Source organism: Salmo salar, chromosome ssa12, assembly GCF_905237065.1.
Source record: "Salmo salar chromosome ssa12, Ssal_v3.1, whole genome shotgun sequence".
NCBI lineage: Eukaryota > Metazoa > Chordata > Actinopteri > Salmoniformes > Salmonidae > Salmo > Salmo salar.
This window is the reverse complement of record NC_059453.1, coordinates 63,190,873-63,209,742: the sequence shown is the minus strand read 5'-3', so window position 1 is coordinate 63,209,742 and position 18,870 is coordinate 63,190,873. Positions and strand designations below refer to the sequence as shown.

Sequence of the window (18,870 nt, the reverse complement as noted above, 5' to 3'; positions counted from 1 at the left end):
TTCACAATTACAATGCATTATTAAATTATCATACTCTAACTTGTACCTCTTCACTGTGATAAGTTAATATAACTATGGCATAGGGTTTTATAATAGGGGGCTTGCCATTTACCTTGTGTAATCCTTAAAAATAGTAATGTAAGGCTATATTAAGTTATTTCACCATATAAACGCATTGGCTGAAAGAATGAACTGAAAATGCAAGATAGGTCCTATCATTGAAAGAGAACGTGCGTAAAAACTGAGTAAAAGTGCATGTGATGCCACAATGTCAAATGTTGGAAATGTAGGCTAGCCCTATTATTAATGGTTAACTTGGAATGAATCCATAGATTCATAGGCCCACAATTTAACATTATAATTCAATGTAATAGCCAACATATTTTTTGTAAATTATAAATTATCCTTCAAGCATGCAGTATAATTGATAACCTCTGATATTTTGTATTAATTATTTTTGCATTAGGAGGACCCGGTTGAAAGAAAGTGCACCTGCTTGAGACATTTATTTTTATAAGCGATCTCATTGCTTAGAGACAACCAGACTAATTGTGTGAAGGGCCATAATGTTATTTCGCGCCATCAGAACCATCTGCTAGTTCAGACTGGAAATATGTCTGAAGACTGGCTGCTTTGTTATCAAGTGTGTCACACCCGTTGTCAAATTGATCTCATGGCCTCACCCGCCCCTGTGCGCTAAGGGCACATTTGCTGTAGGCTACTCCACTAGCAGCATATTACCTAGCTGGCTAAAAACAGCAAGAAAGCTAGCCTATTAGCTTCCCACATCTCCCCATGTGAAAGAATCAGATTTATAATTAAATAATGTGCCCGAGCAAATATTATTTACTTGCCAGCAGTTTTTAAGGCCTAGTACTCAAGAAGAGTCCGTGCTCGAGACCACATATGGTCAGTGTTGCCATGTTCGCAGTTTTCCTGACAAATTGGGCTACTTTGAAAACGATGTTGCAGGTTTTTGGGCTATTTCTAAGTTGCACCACGGCCGCCATGGCATTTTCTCTTAAAACATATGTATTTCACTGTGACCTGCTACTGACTGTCAGGCAGTGCCGCATGCTGTTGCTGAGTGAGTGACTGGTGGGTAGGGCCAGAGGTGTTTGTGTGTGTGTTGAGAGAGCACTACAGTTATTGACTGAGTCACATGAGCGAGAGGAGCCAGAGAGATATCTATTGGGTGAAATACCACAGTGTGCAATCTCAGCAGCAAGACTTGTGACCTGTTGCCACAAGAAAAGGGCAACCAGTGAAGAACAAACACAATTGTAAATACAACCTTTATGTTTATTTATTTTCCCTTTTGTACACACCTATTTGCACATAATTTCAACACTGTATATTTGAAATGTCTTGATTCTTTTGTAAGTTCAATTTTTTATTGTTTATTTCACAATAAAAAAAAGTGATGTAACCTTTATTTAACTAGGCAAGTCAGTTAAGAACAAATTCTTATTTACAATGACGGCCTACCCCAGATGACGCTGGGCCAATTGTGCGCAATTCTATGGGATATCCAATCACAGCTGGATGTGAAACAGCCTGGATTCGAACCAGGGACTGTAGTGACGCCTCTTGCGCTGAGATACAGTGCCTTAGACCGCTGTGCCACTTGTGAGCCAAGTGTTTATTATCTATTTCACTTGCTTTGTCAATGTAAACATATGTTTCACATGCCAATAAAGCCCCTTCAATTGAATTGAGAGAGAGCGGTTGTGACAACTTTTTACTAGTTGTAGGTGGGCTACAAAGATTGTCATTATGGAGACACCTATTTACAACCCTTTTTCCATAAAACATAAAAATAATAATACGCTAGAACTAAATAAATAATGGAGACAAAGCACTGGAAAATGACTTTTGGCGCACTAGAGTGCATTACATAAATTCACTCAGAGGTGGTTTAAACTGCATTCTAATGTTGACTGCTTAAAGAAAATGGTATTAAGCAAAGGGCTTTATGCATGGTCAGTTCTTGGGTCTCGGGGTCAGCCCGAGAGGAAATTTGAAATGGAAGTTATGGAACTCCCTCGCGTTATCTCGGCTCAGGAAAAGACCCAGATGCAGACAGTTCGAATAATGGACATTTATTATATAAACAGGGGGCAGGCAAAGGACAGGTCAAAGCCAGGCAGGGGTCGGTAGTCCAGGGCAGAGTCCGTAAGGTACAGAGCGGCAGGCAGGCTCAGGATCGGGGGCAGGCAGAGGTCCGTAATCCAGGGTCAGGGCAGGCAGAATGATCAAAACCGGGAAAACAGGCTCAAGGAAACAGAAGTACGAAAAACACGCTGGTAGGCTTGACGAGACAAGATGAACTGGCAACAGACAAACAGAACACAGGGGACAATGGGGAAGATGGGCGACACCTGGAGAGGGGTGGAGACAAGCACAAAGACAAGTGAAACAGATCAGGGTGTGACACACGTGGTTGGTTTTATGTGGAACAATATCACTGGAGTCATTGCAAATCAATTTGTGCAACTTGTGTAGCCTACCGAGACCTGGCAAACCAATTGAATAAATAGCCTACAACAGTTTGTTGTTGTAGCCTTGTGTTATCATGAACACATTAGATTGACAGTAACAGTCAGATTAAGGCCTCGCTATTCATTCATAAATTAGTCTGCTAATTTGAACTACAGGCTACTGTAGACTATCTGAAATTAGATGTAGGCCTCTCAGGGGATATAGGCTACCTGCCTTTAGCTAAGCAAACTATGGCAAAATGCAACTACAATCATAAACCCAGATTTTAGTCTGTAGCCTATGCCTATTGAAATGACAAGTCAATCTCTCAAATGGGCCATTTATACGGTTTGTAGTCTTAACATATGGGACATAATAACGGTGCAATTGCCAGAAAATAGCCTAACATGAGTTTTTTTATGTTCATCCAAGTGTTCCTTCCTCAGAGATTTCGAGATCCTCTGTCCAACTTTCATCACTCAAACTCTCCTGTGGGATTTATGTATAGTTATTCACATGCGCAAAGGGGATTCATTTAGATTTATAAACCTTGTTCGAGCCTGTAACGGTCGTCGTACGTAATGGACCAAGGCGCAGCGGGTTGAGTGCTCATCTTTACTTTATTAGAACACGTAACAAACAAAACAAGAAAACGATCGAATGAACAGCGTTGCAGGCTAACACACAACAGTACAACAACATCCCACAAAGGGACAGGTGAAACAGGGCTACCTAAGTATGACTCTCAATCAGCAACAACGATGTACAGCTGTTCCTGATTGAGAGCCATACCAGGCCAACACAAAGAAATACACAACATAAAAAACCATAGAAATACAAAACAAGAACATTACCCAAAAACCCCGGAACACATAAATCAAACACCCCTCTTACATAAATACATATACCATTAAACCCCGAACCACATAAAACAAATACCCCCTGCCGCGTCCTGACCAAACTACAATAAACAATAACCCCTTATACTGGTCAGGACGTGACAGAGCCCTGAATGCTGATTGTCTGAAAGCCATGGTATATCAGACCATAATACCACGGGTATGAAAAAATGACTTTTTACAATGGTAACCAGTTTATAGCAATAAGGCACCCTGGGGGTTTGTGGTATATGGCCAATATACCACGGCTAACGGCTGTATCTAGGCACTCCACGTTGCGTCATGGTTAAAAACAGCCCTTAGCCATGGTGTATTGGTCATATACCATACCCCTTGTGCCTTATGACCAGTGGAGGCTGCAGAGGGCAGGATGGCTCATAATAATGGCTGGAATGGAGTCAATGGAATGGAAACCACGTCTTTGATGTGTTTGATACGATTCCATTGACTTCATTCCAGACATTATTATGAGCCGTCCTCCCCTCAGCAGCTTCCACTTCTTATGACATAATAAAGGAATTTGAATATGGGGCAAGAGAAAATATAATTTGGCCTTATTAAATTCGCCATATAATTTTCTATCAGTGGATGTCGATTTAACTCGTTTGACTGCTATGATTAAGCTCATAACTTGCAATAATTCTTATTTTGAGGAAACCTGAATTTTGCTTTTAACGTCATTACAAGTTACTATGATATTCCTTCTTAATAGGCTCGATAACGTTAGGGAAAAAGGGTTTATTGTACAGATATAGCAACTTCTCTCTTGCTGTAAACAAAAAAATGGGTCTGTTTTCAGGCCTTTTAGGTGGGTTTTGAGTGGTCATTGGACTAGAAATTTTAGCTTGACCTGGCAACCCTGGTCTGGTCTTGTCACAATGTCTTGTACATTTTTACTTGGTCTTGAAGACTCGAGCTGTGCTCAAATACTCATACTAACCTCGCTAACCTTACTATTTGTGACGTGAATTGAGTATATAGTATACTTATTTGTCATAGTATGGATATAGTTAGCATGCCAAAAGTTCCCGGATGTCTTACTAAATTCAGATTTCAGATTTGAAGAAAATAGCAGAAAATATGCAGCCGAAGTCTGTCGAGAGCAAATACAAATTCATTGAACTAACTAATGACAAATGTAAAGAAAATGTTGAGCAATGTATTAAAGTAATGACTTTTCGAATAAGTTAAGTTACACATTATATGTTGGCTGACAATTTGTTAGCTACGCTATCCTAACGAAGCGCATAGCATTACAGCAGTATGTACCGGTATGTTAGCTAGTTACCTAAGGTTAGTTGGATACAAATACATCGAACTTGCCAGGCAGTATATTAACTGTCTGCTATCTAACTAACCAACATTTATTGACTTGATTATTCGCATCATTCTTAGCTAACTGGTATAGTCGTTGTGCGTTTCAATGGACATTGTTAATTCTGGTTATCTACTCCGATTTAAAAGCACTGTTGAATATGGCCGGTGTCAGTAAACGTCGGCAAAAAAAGGGCGTAATAAATTGTTGCCAGCAGCACAGTTACAGTCCCCAACGCTCTGGATAACATGAAAACAGCCGAACCAGCTCTGCTAGGGAGAGTAAAATGTTCAGAGTTAGGTGTTCTCTCATTGGTGTCTAGAAGTAGCTAGCCAACATTAGCCAGTTAGCTTGGGTGCTTGACTGCAATTGAACACTAGGATCAACCCTACTCTTCGGCCAGAGCGTCCAGTGTGCGCTCTGAAATCTTCGAGAGCGAATCGCCTGAATTTACAATCTGACAACGGCACTACAGATTGAATTTACAAACACACCCAAAATCGTATAATGTTTAGCTAGCAAGAGGTTGCGTAGCAACAGCATCAACTTCCGGTAGACAGGCGAAGCTCTAGTACGCTCAACTGAAATGAAACCGTTCGTTTACAGTATACTAAAAGGAACTAGTAGTATATACTCATTAAGTATGTAGTGTACAGTATGTTAGTATATTAGTATGGGTATTCGAACACAGCCTCGGTCTTGGTCATTTCTTCCCGAGATAGCCGAGACCAGCGGAGTAAAAACCTCATAATTATCAGCTCCCATTCAGTCAGAGCATAAAACTGCTTTACCAGGCCAAATATCCACAATCTTTCATGATACATTAGTATCTTATCGCCTATCAAAACTGGGGTGGGCTTCCTACCTTACTCATAACATTACTGTCCTTTACTTTAATTGAAAAATATCCTCAAACTTTGTCGTGCTAAGGGACGGGTTAATACAGGAGGGACGGATTAATGCAGGAGCTTACAGGGGCTGAAGCCTCTGGGCCCAGGCCCGTGGGGGATACAAGAGGCAGCACACATTTTTATTTATTTATTTATTAAGGAAATATGTACTGTAGGCTATATATTAAATATGTAGAATATATTTAATATATTTTTTAATGCAACCGCCAACCACAGGAAGACTCATGAGCCCACTCAATGAGTGTACTGTAGACAGCCTGCTGCTGCTCTGCTAATATCAGATGGGGGGAGGAGAGGAGGTATGGGGCCCACGTGGGTAACTGGGGGGGCTCTGCCTTGATTGGGTAACTGATTAATAAAAATAAAATGCATAATAAATAAATGTGACTGTCCATTTGTGTCAGTCAGGGGCTGGGCCCAAGTCCATAGAGGCGAAACAATTTAAATAATAATTACGTAATTTGTTTAATTAAAATAATTTTGTATCAAATCACAGGAGCCCACTCTCAATGTTCACAATACACCAGAGAGCATCATTTATCTACAGAGGATCAATAGTTTATAAAAATAACTGTGGATTAGGTTTTATCACAAGCACAAACAGGTATCTACCTAAATTAAAGAAACACCAACATAAAGTGTCTTAAAAGGGTGTTTCAGAACAGCTTCAATGCGCCTTGGCATAGATTCTACAAGTGGATCTAAACCATGCCGGGTTTCCTCCAGATGTGATGCTTGGCATTCAGGCCAAAGAGTTCAATCTTGGTTTTATCAGACCAGAGAATCTTGTCTTTAGGATGCTTCCATCTGGCCTTCTCTACCAAAAAAAGGCATGATTGGTGTAGTGCTGCAGAGATGGTTGTCCTTCTGGAAGATTCTTCCATCTCCACAGAGGAATTCTAGAGCTCTGTCAGAGTGACCATCGGGTTCTTGGTCACCTCCCTGACCGAGGCCCTTCTCCACCGATTGCTCAGTTTGGCCTGGCAGCCAGCTCTAGGAAGAGTCTTGGTGCTTCCAAACTTCTTCCATTTAAGAATGATGGAGGCCACTGTGTTCTTGGGGACCTTCAATGCTGCAGAAATGTTTTGGTACCCTTCCCCAGATCTGTGCCTCGACACAATCCTGTTTCGGCGCTCTACGGACAATTCCTTCGACCTCATGGCTTGGTTTTTGTTCTGACATGCACTGTCAACTGTGGGACCTTATATAGACAGGTGTGTGCCTTTCCAAATCATGTCCAATCAATTGAATTTACCACAGGTGGACTCCAATCAAGTTGTAGAAACGTCTCAAGGATGATCAATGGAAACAGGGTGCACCTGCAAAGCATCTGAATACTTACCTTTTTAATTTTTTTAAAATTTGAAAACATTTCTTAAACCTGTTTTCACTTTGTCATTATGGGGTATTGTGGTTAGATTGCTGAGGATTTTTAATGTAATACCTTAGAGTAAGGCTGTAATGTAACAAAATGTGGAAAAAGTCAACTGGTCTGAATACTTTCCGAAGGCACTGTAGCCTACACGCAAAAATATTTTCTGGCAGGCAGACACTGGAATACATTTCCAAGTGACAGAGTGAGGGCTGTGCATAGGCGCTTTGATGCGTTTTTGTGGGGGGACTGCAAAAAAAATCTTGGAATGTAAAATGTTATTAACCGGTGCATATGCTTTTAAAATAACGGTTCTGTTCTGGAACAGTGTAGATCACGCTAGTTTCCAGCTCTGATTCTGTGCTTTAAAAAATGTATTTTCCCATTTTCATTTCGGGTCCCTGAACTGCTTCCAACCCCTGGTTTGTAGAACTTATAGTTTTAAAACCAAAATGTACTTTACGAGGGTAGTATACAATATTATGCATATTTTATAAAATGCTACCAGAGGGTGTCAGAGCTGAACAGGTTAACATGCACCTGCCTGCGCCATACTCTGGTGACTTCTGTCAATTACTCCGACGTCTGTCTATTAAATAGGCTTCTATCATAGAAGTCTATACAGCCTTGGCTTGAAGAGGTTGTTGGCCTACATTGCGCAGCAAATTCATTGATTTATCTGAAAAATATTGAAGAAAGTCCCAAGCATGCGACATACCACTTAGTATCATTCGTTGAAATCTAAGGGTTTAAGTAATTCAATTTTACCAACAACACGCACGTCACACTACGCATTCCGACCATTACTAAAATATTTTACATTTGGAATGCGGACAATTAATAGGGAAAGCCCCCACAGACCTGAATCATTTAGACTGAATGGACCAATTATATACCGGCATAACCAAATAAACTAATTTAATCCTATTTCCCCACTATCCGGATTTGAGGGAAAAAAAAACAAAATATTGTGACATTCATAGAGAAATAAAACAGGTCAGAAGGACAACATATAGGCTAGTTAACCATATCAGAACCCCTTTACGGCTAATGTTTTTGCCACACATAATAACCTACAATTAACTTCTTAAAAATAAAAGTTTGAGTTGGAACCAAATATGTTTTATCAGAGCGATGCCATAGGCCAGGGGTTCTCAAACCTCTCCTTGGGGATTCCCAGCCATTCCATGTATTTTAACTATTCCACAGCTAGCACAACTGATTCAAATTGCCAACGTATCATCAAGCCCTTGACTAAGTGAATCAGGTGAGTTAGTTCAGGGCTGCAACAAAATTGTGAAACGTCTGGGGGTCTCCGAAGACAGGTTTGAGAAGCACTGTTCTGGCCCTCCAGAACTGGAATTGAATAGCCCTGCTATAGGGTGTTGAGCCTTATTTGCATATTTCCCTGGTTGCCTTTCGAGGGAAGTTTAGAGTTACCAGTACCACCCATATACTTAGATTGACATTATATCTGTCCCATTATGCCGTCTCTGAGAGCACGGGCAGCTCCATTGAAGCCATCTCCATTTTTAAGTTGTACATTTTCTTCTTCTACTACTTCAATGACTTGCCAAACAAACTGAAAGGGTGTATACGACCACTTGGAGTGTGTTGTTTGAACAGGTATAGAGCCAAGGTTGGCGATTTACTGCCATCAGTAGTTACGCAATGTTTGCTCAGAAGTATTAGTTCATTGGCTGATCCTCCTGGTGAACTGGATTGAATTATGTGATCCTTCCTTAACCCAAAGGAAGTCCCACCCAATTGACCATTTCAAAATGGTGAAAGTGCTCAATGGCACTGCCCATGCTAAAATGGGCTTTTGAGCACTAGAGTCCTCTATCTATCTCTATGGTAACACCCATGACTGTGTTTGCTTGTGACAGAGACATGATTGTTGCAGTCATCATAGTAATTACTGTGCCTTTCACCAAGTGAGATTCAAAATGAATGTTTCCATTAAAAATACATTTTAGACAATACATATTTAATAAAGTTGTAGTTCACAGGCCACATCAGGCCTGCAAGTCATATCATGCTGGATTGCAACGTGATGTGTAATTCCTCTTGGAACCCAGCCAGAGTAGGGATATCCAACATTTTGTATTTTTATTCACCCGCAACCTGCATTCAGAATGACTGCCAGGGTTGGGAAGTTTAGGACATTAGACTAAATAAATCTAAATAATCTAATAGAACAACCATTTCAGTTACGGGTGCAATAAGACCAACTAACAGATTGGATTAGTTATAAAAATGTATATTATTTATATTTGAGTAGCATAAGATTAATTCATTAATCAATGTACATGCAAAAACCTAGATATTGAAGCAAACAATTCTACAAATCAACCTGCAATAGAACATTCTGGAAAATATAATATGGACTTGGTTTTGGTTCAACTTTATGTCAATTTTATGTCCCACATTGGTTTAATGTAAATTCATAGAAATTATGTTGAAACAAAGTTGATTCAACCAGTGTGCCCAGTGGATGGGGTTCTTTTATACCACTGAGTGTTAATTTAACTCCTGAATCAACACTAGAAATCTTACGCTGAAAAATCAACACTAGTTAACACTGGGCAATTTGCTGCCTGCTATGAAAGGGACGCATCTGCATTTCAAGAACCTTTAAGAATTCTGAAGAACCGTAGATACCTCGTCAAGAACCCCACACTTAACTCACTTAAATCCGGCAAGAGTTCTCCAAGGATCCTTAAGAATTGAGAAAGAAACATTTAAGAACCTTCATTTTTTTCAGTGTTGATAAAGATTGAGTACACACCTCATCAACTGACAATACATTCTGTTACCAAAGAGATTAACTTTAGGGACACAAACAGGTTTAAGATTATTAAACCAGGGCCTGCCGAAGGGCGCGGCGGTCTAGAGGCGTCACTACAGACCAGGGTTTGATCCCAGGCTGTGTCGCAGCCGGCTGCGAACGGGACACCCATGAGGCGGCGCACAATTGGCCTTGCACCGTCTGGGTTAGGGGAGGGTTTGGACAGCCGGGATGTCCGTGTCCCATCATGTTCTAGTGTCTCTTTGTGGTGGGCCAGGTGCATGCATGCTGACTCGTGTCGCCAGTTGTACAGTGTTTCCTCCGACACATTGGTGCGGCTGGCTCCCGGGTTAAGCGAGCAGTGTCCAGAAGCAGTGCGGCTTGGCGGGGTCGTGTTTCGGAGGACGCATGGCTCTCGACCTTCGGCTCTCTCGAGTCCGTACGGGAGTTGTAGCGATGGGACAAGAAAAAGGGGTAAAAGCCCCTCCCCCCAAAAAAGCTAATTAAGCCAGTGTGTGTGTGTTTTGGGGGGTATAAAATCATAATTGTCATGCTCATCAATTTGTTCAATGTTTTAGAAGTTTATTTCCACAATTATTTCAAAGAAATTTGTCCATCAGTCCCTGGCTCAGTTGGTAGAGCATGGTGTTTGCAATGCCAGGGTTGTGGGTTTGATTCCCACGGGGGACCAGTGCGAAAAAAAAAAAATGTATGAAATGTATGCATTCACTACTGTAAGTCGCTCTGGATAAGAGCGTCTGCTAAATGACTAAAATGTAAAAAATGTACTCAACATTAGGGGCATGGCGCCTCTGTATAAAGTGAATAACCAGAAATAAGTCCACACTTTAAATGTTATATTTGAAATTTTGATGTGTGACGTATTATTCCTGTCAACTAAATTATATAAATAAATGAAATAAAATACCCCATATAGATGTGATGCCCTACTGAGGGTGAAAGTTTTCACATATCTTTCAAATAGACTGTAAATAATGGATATTTTATACACATTTATTGAGAATCTGTTCAAACAGCACTCCATTTCTCGATCATCTTTGTCTCACCATTATTCTCCACAGTCTGTGTTGCCCATAGAATAAGAATGATTCATGATTCTTCATTCTATGGCACTGGCTTCAGGTCAGCCTTTGTAGTGTTTGCCTCTGTGATGAGTGATTCAAACCACAAACTCATTCTCACCTGTTTACTGCTCGTAAATAACAGGAACTAGTCCTGCAGCCTATGTGTGGATTAAATTAGGAGAGAATTACAACGCATCACATGCTTTGGATTCACCTTCTGCTAACACTAGCATAACCGCACACTATATGATGTAGTTTGATTGCTTGTGGTTGACTGCTCTGCAGACAAATGCAAAAATCTGCACATACTGTAAAAAGCCCTTTTCAAATGAGGTGATCGAAAGGCTGGAGTGGGTCTTTAATGGACCTCTTTGCATCATCTACTAGCACTGTTACAGAACAGTGACTGGTAATGCTTTGCCGATGGCAGTCTGAATGGGGTAAGAGGACACTCACTTGACAACAGGTGCTGTGGTAAGAGAACACTTACCTAACGACTGGTCCAGGTGCCATGGCAATGGCACGTACCTGACTGACCTGAAGAACCATGTAACGTTATAATGGGGACAACTATTAATACCCCTTTGAACTCTCCAGGTTGTTCCATACTAAGAAAAGGAGACTGAGGTTTTGACTCAATCTGACCCTTTTTTCCCCTCATCTTTATTAATTTATCACTTATTTTAGGTATTTATTATATTTCTGTTAAAGGGTATCTGCATTGTAGCTGTATATTAATTTGATCTTCTACTGCTTAGTTTTATTTTCTTCAGTCTGCTTACTGTATTGGGATTGTGATATGTCATTTTCAATCTGTGTTGTCCTGAAACTTTTGGAACTCTTTCAATAAAGCAACCTAAAAAACAGCAGGAGATCAGCTGCAGGGCATTTCCTAATTAGTGTTAAAGTGAGAGAGCCTCCAGAGGAGATTTCACACTATCTGGTGGCATTCCCCTGCTTCCTGTGTGTCAGAGGACTCATTCAGCTCCGGCTACAGTGGGCAGCACCCTGCATGAATGGCACTACTCTAGTCATAAGTGGATAACCAGTTATGTGCATCGCATGATGCACATAACAGCACACAGCAATCTAGCCCGTGTCCGTCGTTAATGTCTCATTCACTTCTAATTAGTGGGGAAAAATAACCTCCTATACAAGCTTCATCATGATGCCTCTATCTATGAAAAGCTAAAGCACAATTTAAGACTATGTTCTCTAAAAATGCTTATGTTAGAGGGGTTTTTCCATCCATGTGACCTGACAAACTCTGGGACCTAGTTATAGGCTATAGGGCTCAGAGTTTTCCCTGGTCAGGTGAAGTGTTCAGGAAAAACTCCTAACCTATAAAATAAAAAGAGTAATGGGCCAACTATTGATCCTTGGGGGACACCAATCATTAGATTCTGATACTGATTCTGTGTAATACATGTCACAATTCTTCTCTCTGTGCTGTTATATTTCATACAGATAGACAGAGGGTGATTTTTTTCACACATCTTTATTAAATAGACTTTTAAAGAATGGAATGTACATTTTAGACAGCTTGTTTTATATAGTAGTATTAAAGGCTTAAATGAGACTTTGGTCAGACAGCACTCAAAATCTTTTATATTAGTACTCTGATTTCTTTACTTGAACACTGCAATCAAACCAGGACACCTCTCTTCACGGAAGGCCCTTCACAAAAAAAAGTGACAAGTAGACTTAAGAAACTAGCGATAATAACATAAAAATCAGCACTGAATTGATAGTAGAAATTGATGAAAATATAAGACTGTCAGAATGTCATTCAGTGCCAACATATCAAAACAAGGAGAAAAAAAATCATTCTCACTTAGGTGTTTAGTGTGCTCCCAATGTATGACATAAGCAATACCAACACTTTTACATGTGGTGACGTCTTCAGAGTCATCAACTGCTATATGTGACGTCTTCTTTCCTCATCAACTGCTATATGGGAGTGTACCCCCCTCATAGTGCTCAAGTACATACCAGTGTTCACAAGAACCATCTACAGGGGACATACACACAGTACAAACAGGCAAATACACTTCAGGAGCCTGAGGACAAGACATCACAAATACATGACCTCAAACAGATGCCTCCTTCTTAAAGCTTCCTGGAATGTTCAGATACCTTCAAATCCAAATATAAGAAAATATAAACATATATAGTATATATGCACACAAACTCATATAAAGTGTTTGAAAGCCAACACTCCTGGCTTTAGCAAAATACCCATGCTGTGCAAATGGATTTTGGGTTGAGTTGTCTTTTGACAAACATATATAATTGTCTCATTTGTGGGACAACATTGGTCTAAATATATTGAAAAGAAAAATCGTAAAGGTGATCACAACTCTATTCCGCCATTATTATATATAAAAAATAATAATAATTCCATCTCCCTCAGACATTATGTACAAATAAAACAAATTTGTGGTTGCATATTGTAAAGTATTCATATTGCACCTCGTACAAAAATAAGATATTAATTATTGTTTGCCCACCAGGTTTCAAATACAAAACAAGAGGAAAGCATCCTTCAACACGAGTGTCCCAGTGCTCTCATGAGCCCTGTTGTGCAATTGTCTGAGACTTCAAGTTCACCAAATACATCAAGGCCATGGGAGAGGAGAACCGTTGTCACCCATTCCAAGTGGTGAGGAAGATGGACAAGGCATTAAGGGTAGTATGACAACCTAAGGCATATTCACTTTAGTACGTTTTACGACCTAAACTTACATAACTGGTTCCTTCTTCTTAAGTTCAAGGGCACTCTGGCACACTCCATATATTTCCCATCCACCCACTCAAACTCATGTGCACTATGCACAGTACATACTCAGTACACGACATGCATACACCCCATCTCCTAATGTGTACTAACTTCATAACTTAGTGTTGATTAAAGGGGAAATCTGCAGTTGCTACATCCATTTTTGGACTCCTATATTAACGATATAAACCCATTGATTTTTGAAGAATATGACTTATAAATACCTCATGAGCTTAGTTCAACTGTCGTACCCCATCAGAACCCAAAATATCAGCTTGTTTTACTCCAATGTTTGTAAACAATGTAAATGTAAACAAACACTGTATAGCCTAATAAACATGGTTAAAACTATACATTTGATATCATGGATGGTCAGTCCTTGAAACCATAGCTCTGTCTATGAATTTAAGAGAGGTTACATTTCTCCAGGCCCATAGATGCAGTAAAGAGGTCAATGGAATGCAGATGGTGGGGGATAGAAGAAGGATGCTGGATTGGCGCAAATCCAACAAATCTGATCTAGCAAAGTGGATATTCGTCAAATCCGTCATGATTTATGTATTGTAACAGGCCCACAATGTGCTTACTAAAGTGCCATTTGGATATATTTGGCTGTTTTCGCCTCATAACATTTAGAAATTGTCCCTTTTCAGGTTTAGAAGAAGCTACTGCTAAATGCTAACTCCCATTAGTATAAACTGGTAGCATAGCTAGCATACATAAATCAGTGGTGGTAGTCAAAGTCCTTTTTAACTGTAATGCAGTTGATTCGAGACAATGACATAAACAAGTATTGGGGTTGACAGCCATACAAGCATTATACTCAGATTTTTACCTAAACATAGGTGTGAAATACACATATAAACAATAGCTTAAATGTAGGCTAATTTTGATTGAGGCAATGAGGGGATTTGGGATCTTTTCCCCACGCGTTTCAGTGGCATTTCTATTGTTTTGGTCAAGCTTGATTGACCTATTTACCGCATGTATCCCTCAGCTTTTTACCAAAACAGAGTTGGGGTGCCAGCTTTGATATTGTTTCAACTGCAGATTGGCCCTTTAAGGCCTTCTGCACACACTCACACATAAATCCCTTCATACACATAAAGCCCATAGTAGTGTCAGGGACACTACTACTGTACATATAAACTTTGGCATACTCCTGTACCCTTCTTAGATTGTCAGAAAAATAAGTTCTTAGACACTGAAGGTCGGTCTCTCCTTTGTGTGAGTGGTCCTGGGTTAGGGTCCTGGGAGGTGGCGGTTGTTTCCACAACGGTCCTCCTCAGGCTGGCTGTTGGGGGTTGACGTTCATGTGAGGGGGGTGACCCAGGAGCCCAATCCTCTGCTTCTGTTTCCTCTGCTCCGTCATCTGCCAAGGGGGTTGGGGGTAGGAGGTGTGACAAGGGTTATGAACTCTGGGAACCCACCCCACCCATCCCCAACTCCACAAACCTTTCTCCACAACCACTCAAAAGCCTGGAGCAGTGAGATTCGAACATGCCTTCTAGTCAATTCAAAATGGCCCCTATCCACAGGCACTTGTAAATATATAAGGATTTGATCAGTTTAATAAGCAATAGTAACCTATCCAGTCATCTCAGATCTACATGAATGCCAAGCCAATTAGCTGTTGGGAGACAGATCTGTGTGTCTCTGTGCAGATGAGACTCACCTGCTCCTTGAGTTCTGTGAGCTGTCCAGACAGGTTACACACCAGCCTCATGGCCGATTCCAGCTTCTCCTGCAGGTTCCTGATCTCGTTCTGCTCGCCCTCCGCATCACTGCTCACCAGCGACATTGCACGCATCCGCGGGAACCAGTCCAGGTTGTGCTCCTGTAAATAAGAATTTGCTCTTAGTTTCACAACTGAATGCATTCAAATGACATGGGTCTTCCATGTTTAACCCAACGTCTCTGAATCAGAGAAATGCGTTGAAGGCATTGAAACATAAGAGAAAGGCTGAGGGTTAGCAACATAATCCTCCATGGAACTGTATTTGTGTTCTACACTTTGATTTGAATAGGACACCAAACTGAACCGTACGGTATGACGACTAAAAATAACAATGTACACCGAACAGTAAAACCTATGACTCTCTAAGAGCGGACTACTGGCATCTCAGGTCTATCATAAAGGAATTCAATAATTAACCCCATTCCCTTTCAAGTGTTTTCATTGTCACAGCTTAATCTGTTTTGGGGTTTGACAACAGTTCATGTTAAGTCTTGTCCCTCTGCATTTCTGTTTGTCTCATCCTGTGAGATCAATGTGTGTGAGATGGTGGCAGGTAGCCTAGCGGTTGAGTGTTAGGCTAGTAACCGAAAGGTTGCTGGTTTGAATCCCTGAGCCAACTAGGTGAAAAATCTGCCAATGTGCCCGTGAGCAAGGCACTTAACCCAAAATAGCTCCTGTAAGTCGCTCTGGATAAGAGCGTCTGCTAAGTGACTAAAATGTAAACGTGTGTCTGTCATCCAGTGTGTTTGTGTCATTCAGTCACTCAGTGTCATTCAGTGTGTACGTGCCATCTCTGTCAGCTGAGGGCAGAAGGGAAAATAGCTACGTTGAGGCGTGTGTGTATGTGTCACGTTCTTTTCTCTGACTCAGTACACACTATATACACACACAACTACGCACACACAATGTCAGCAGAGGAGGCATTTAGGTGCTGAAAGGAGAATCAGGAGGATAAATATACAGGTGGGCAAGGTCAGCAGCTAGTCAAGGGATTTACCTGAACAAACAACTCTATATATCACAACTTTAATACAGTATACCCTAACCATGCAAACTTCAGTCTACCCCCAGAACAGGATGCATGTTGTAGTGTACCCTATGCACTCATGTCAAATCAAATCAAATTTGTCACATACACATGGTTAGCAGGTATTAATGCAAATGTGGCGAAATGCTTGTGCTTCTAGTTCCGACCATGCAGTAATATCTAACAAGTAATATAACCTAACAATTTCACAACAACTACCTTATACACACAAGTGTAAAGGAATGAATACGAATATGTACATAAAAATATATAAATGAGTGATGGCCGAACGGCATAGGAAAGATGCAGTAGATGGTATAGGGTACAGTATATACATATGAGATGAGTAATGTAGGGTATGAAAACATAAAGCGGCATTGTTTAAAGTGGCTAGTGATACATTACATCAAGATGGCAAGATGCAGTAGATGGTATAGAGTACAGTATATACATATGAGATGAGTAATGTAGGGTATGAAAACATTATATAAAGTGGCATTGTTTAAAGCGGCTAGTGATACATTTAATTACATCAAGATGGCAAGATGCAGTAGATGGTATAGCATACAGTATATACATATGAGATGAGTAATGTAGGGTAAGGAAACATATATATATAAAGTGGCTAGTGATAAATTGATTACATCAATTTTTACATTATTAAAGTGGCTGTTGTTGAGTCAGTATGTTGGCAGCAGCCACTCAATGTTAGTGATGGCTGTTTAACAGTCTGATGGCCTTGAGATAGAAGCTGTTTTTCAGTCTCTCGGTCCCTGCTTTGATGCAACTGTACTGACCTCGCCTTCTGGATGATAGCGGGGTGAACAGGCAGTGGCTCGGGTGGTTGTTGTCCTTGATGATCTTTTTGGCCTTCCTGTGACATCGGGTGGTGTAGGTGTCCTGGAGGGCAGGTAGTTTGCACCCGGTGATGCGTTGTGCAGACCTCACTACCCTCTGGAGAGCCTTCCGGTTATGGGCGAAGCAGCTGCCGTACCAGGCGGTGATACAGCCCGACAGGATGCTCTCGATTGTGCATCTGTAAAAGTTTGAGTGTTTTTGGTGACAAGCCGAATTTCTTCAGCCTCCTGAGGTTGAAGAGGCGCTGCTGCGCCTTCTTCACCACGCTGTCTGTGTGGGTGGACGATTTCAGTTTGTCCGAGATGTGTATGCCGAGGAACTTAACACTCTCCACCATCTCCACCACTGTCCCGTCAATGTAGATAGGAAACAGCAGAGGGAGCAGCCCCCTGAAGTCCACGATCATCTCCTTTGTTTTGTTGACATTGAGTGTGAGGTTATTTTCCTGACACCACACTCCGAGGGCCCTCACCTCCTCCCTGTAGGCCGTCTCATCATTGTTGGTAATTAAGCCTACCACTGTAGTGTCGTCTGCAGACTTGATGATTGAGTTGGAGGCGTGCATGGCCACGCAGTCGTGGGTGAACAGGGAGTACAGGAGAGGGCTGAGAACGCACCCTTGTGGGGACCCAGTGTTGAGGATCAGCGGGGTGGAGATGTTGTTACCTACCCTCACCACCTGGGGGCTGCCCGTCAGGAAGTCTAAGACCCAGTTGCACAGGGCAGGGTTGAGACCCAGGGTCTCGAGTTTAATGACGAGTTTGGAGGGTACTATGGTGTTAAATGCTGAGCTGTAATCGATAAACAGCATTCTTACATAGGTATTCCTCTTGTCCAGATGGGTTAGGGCAGTGTGCAGTGTGATGGCGATTGCGTCGTCTGTGGACCTATTGGGTCGGTAAGCAAATTGGAGTGGGTCTAGGGTGACAGGTAGGGTGGAGATGATTATGGTCCTTGACTAGTCTCTCAAAGCACTTCATGATGACGGAAGTGAGTGCTACAGGGCGGTAGTCATTTAGCTCAGTTACCTTAGCTTTCTTGGGAACAGGAACAATGGGGGCCCTCTTGAAGCATGTGGGGACAGCAGACTGGGATAAGGATTGATTGAATATGTCTGTAAACACACCAGCCAGCTGGTCTGCGCATGCTCTGAGGACGGGAATGCCGTCTGGGCCTGCAGCCTTGCGAGGGTTAACACGTTTAAATGTTTTACTCACGTTGGCTACAGTGAAGGAGAGCCCGCAGGTTTTGGTAGCGGGGCGTGTCAGTGGCACTGTATTGTCCTCAAAGCGAGCAAAAAAAGTTGTTTAGTCTGTCTGGGAGCAAGGCATCGTGATCCGCGACGGGGCTGGTTTTTCTTTTGTAGTCAGTGATTGACTGTAGACCCTGCCACATACCTCTCGTGTCTGAGCCGTTGAAATGCGACTCCACTTTGTCTCTGTACTGACGCTTAGCTTGTTTGATTGCCTTGCGGAGGGAATAGCTACACTGTTTGTATTCGGTCATGTGTCCGGTCACCTTGCCCTGATTAAAAACAGTGGTTCGCGCGTTCAGTTTTGCGCGAATGCTGCCATCAATCCACGATTTCTGGTTTGGGAATGGTTTAATAGACGC

General features: G+C 41.5%; 1 protein-coding gene across 5 annotated transcripts in view; it reads right to left on the bottom strand.

Annotated features, from left to right (window-relative positions):
- Positions 1-12,333: 12,333 nt before the first annotated feature.
- Positions 12,334-18,870, bottom strand: part of LOC106565476 (inositol 1,4,5-trisphosphate receptor type 1) — a 169,290-nt gene continuing 162,753 nt past the window's right edge. For all 5 annotated transcript variants that reach the window (XM_014132695.2, XM_014132696.2, XM_014132697.2 and 2 more), the window contains 2 exons: positions 15,309-15,470; positions 12,334-15,005 (listed from right to left, as the gene is read on the bottom strand). In XM_014132695.2, coding sequence (XP_013988170.1) covers positions 14,919-15,005; positions 15,309-15,470 — 249 coding nt within the window. In that variant the 3' untranslated portion in view covers positions 12,334-14,918. The remainder of the gene's footprint in view (positions 15,006-15,308; positions 15,471-18,870) is intronic.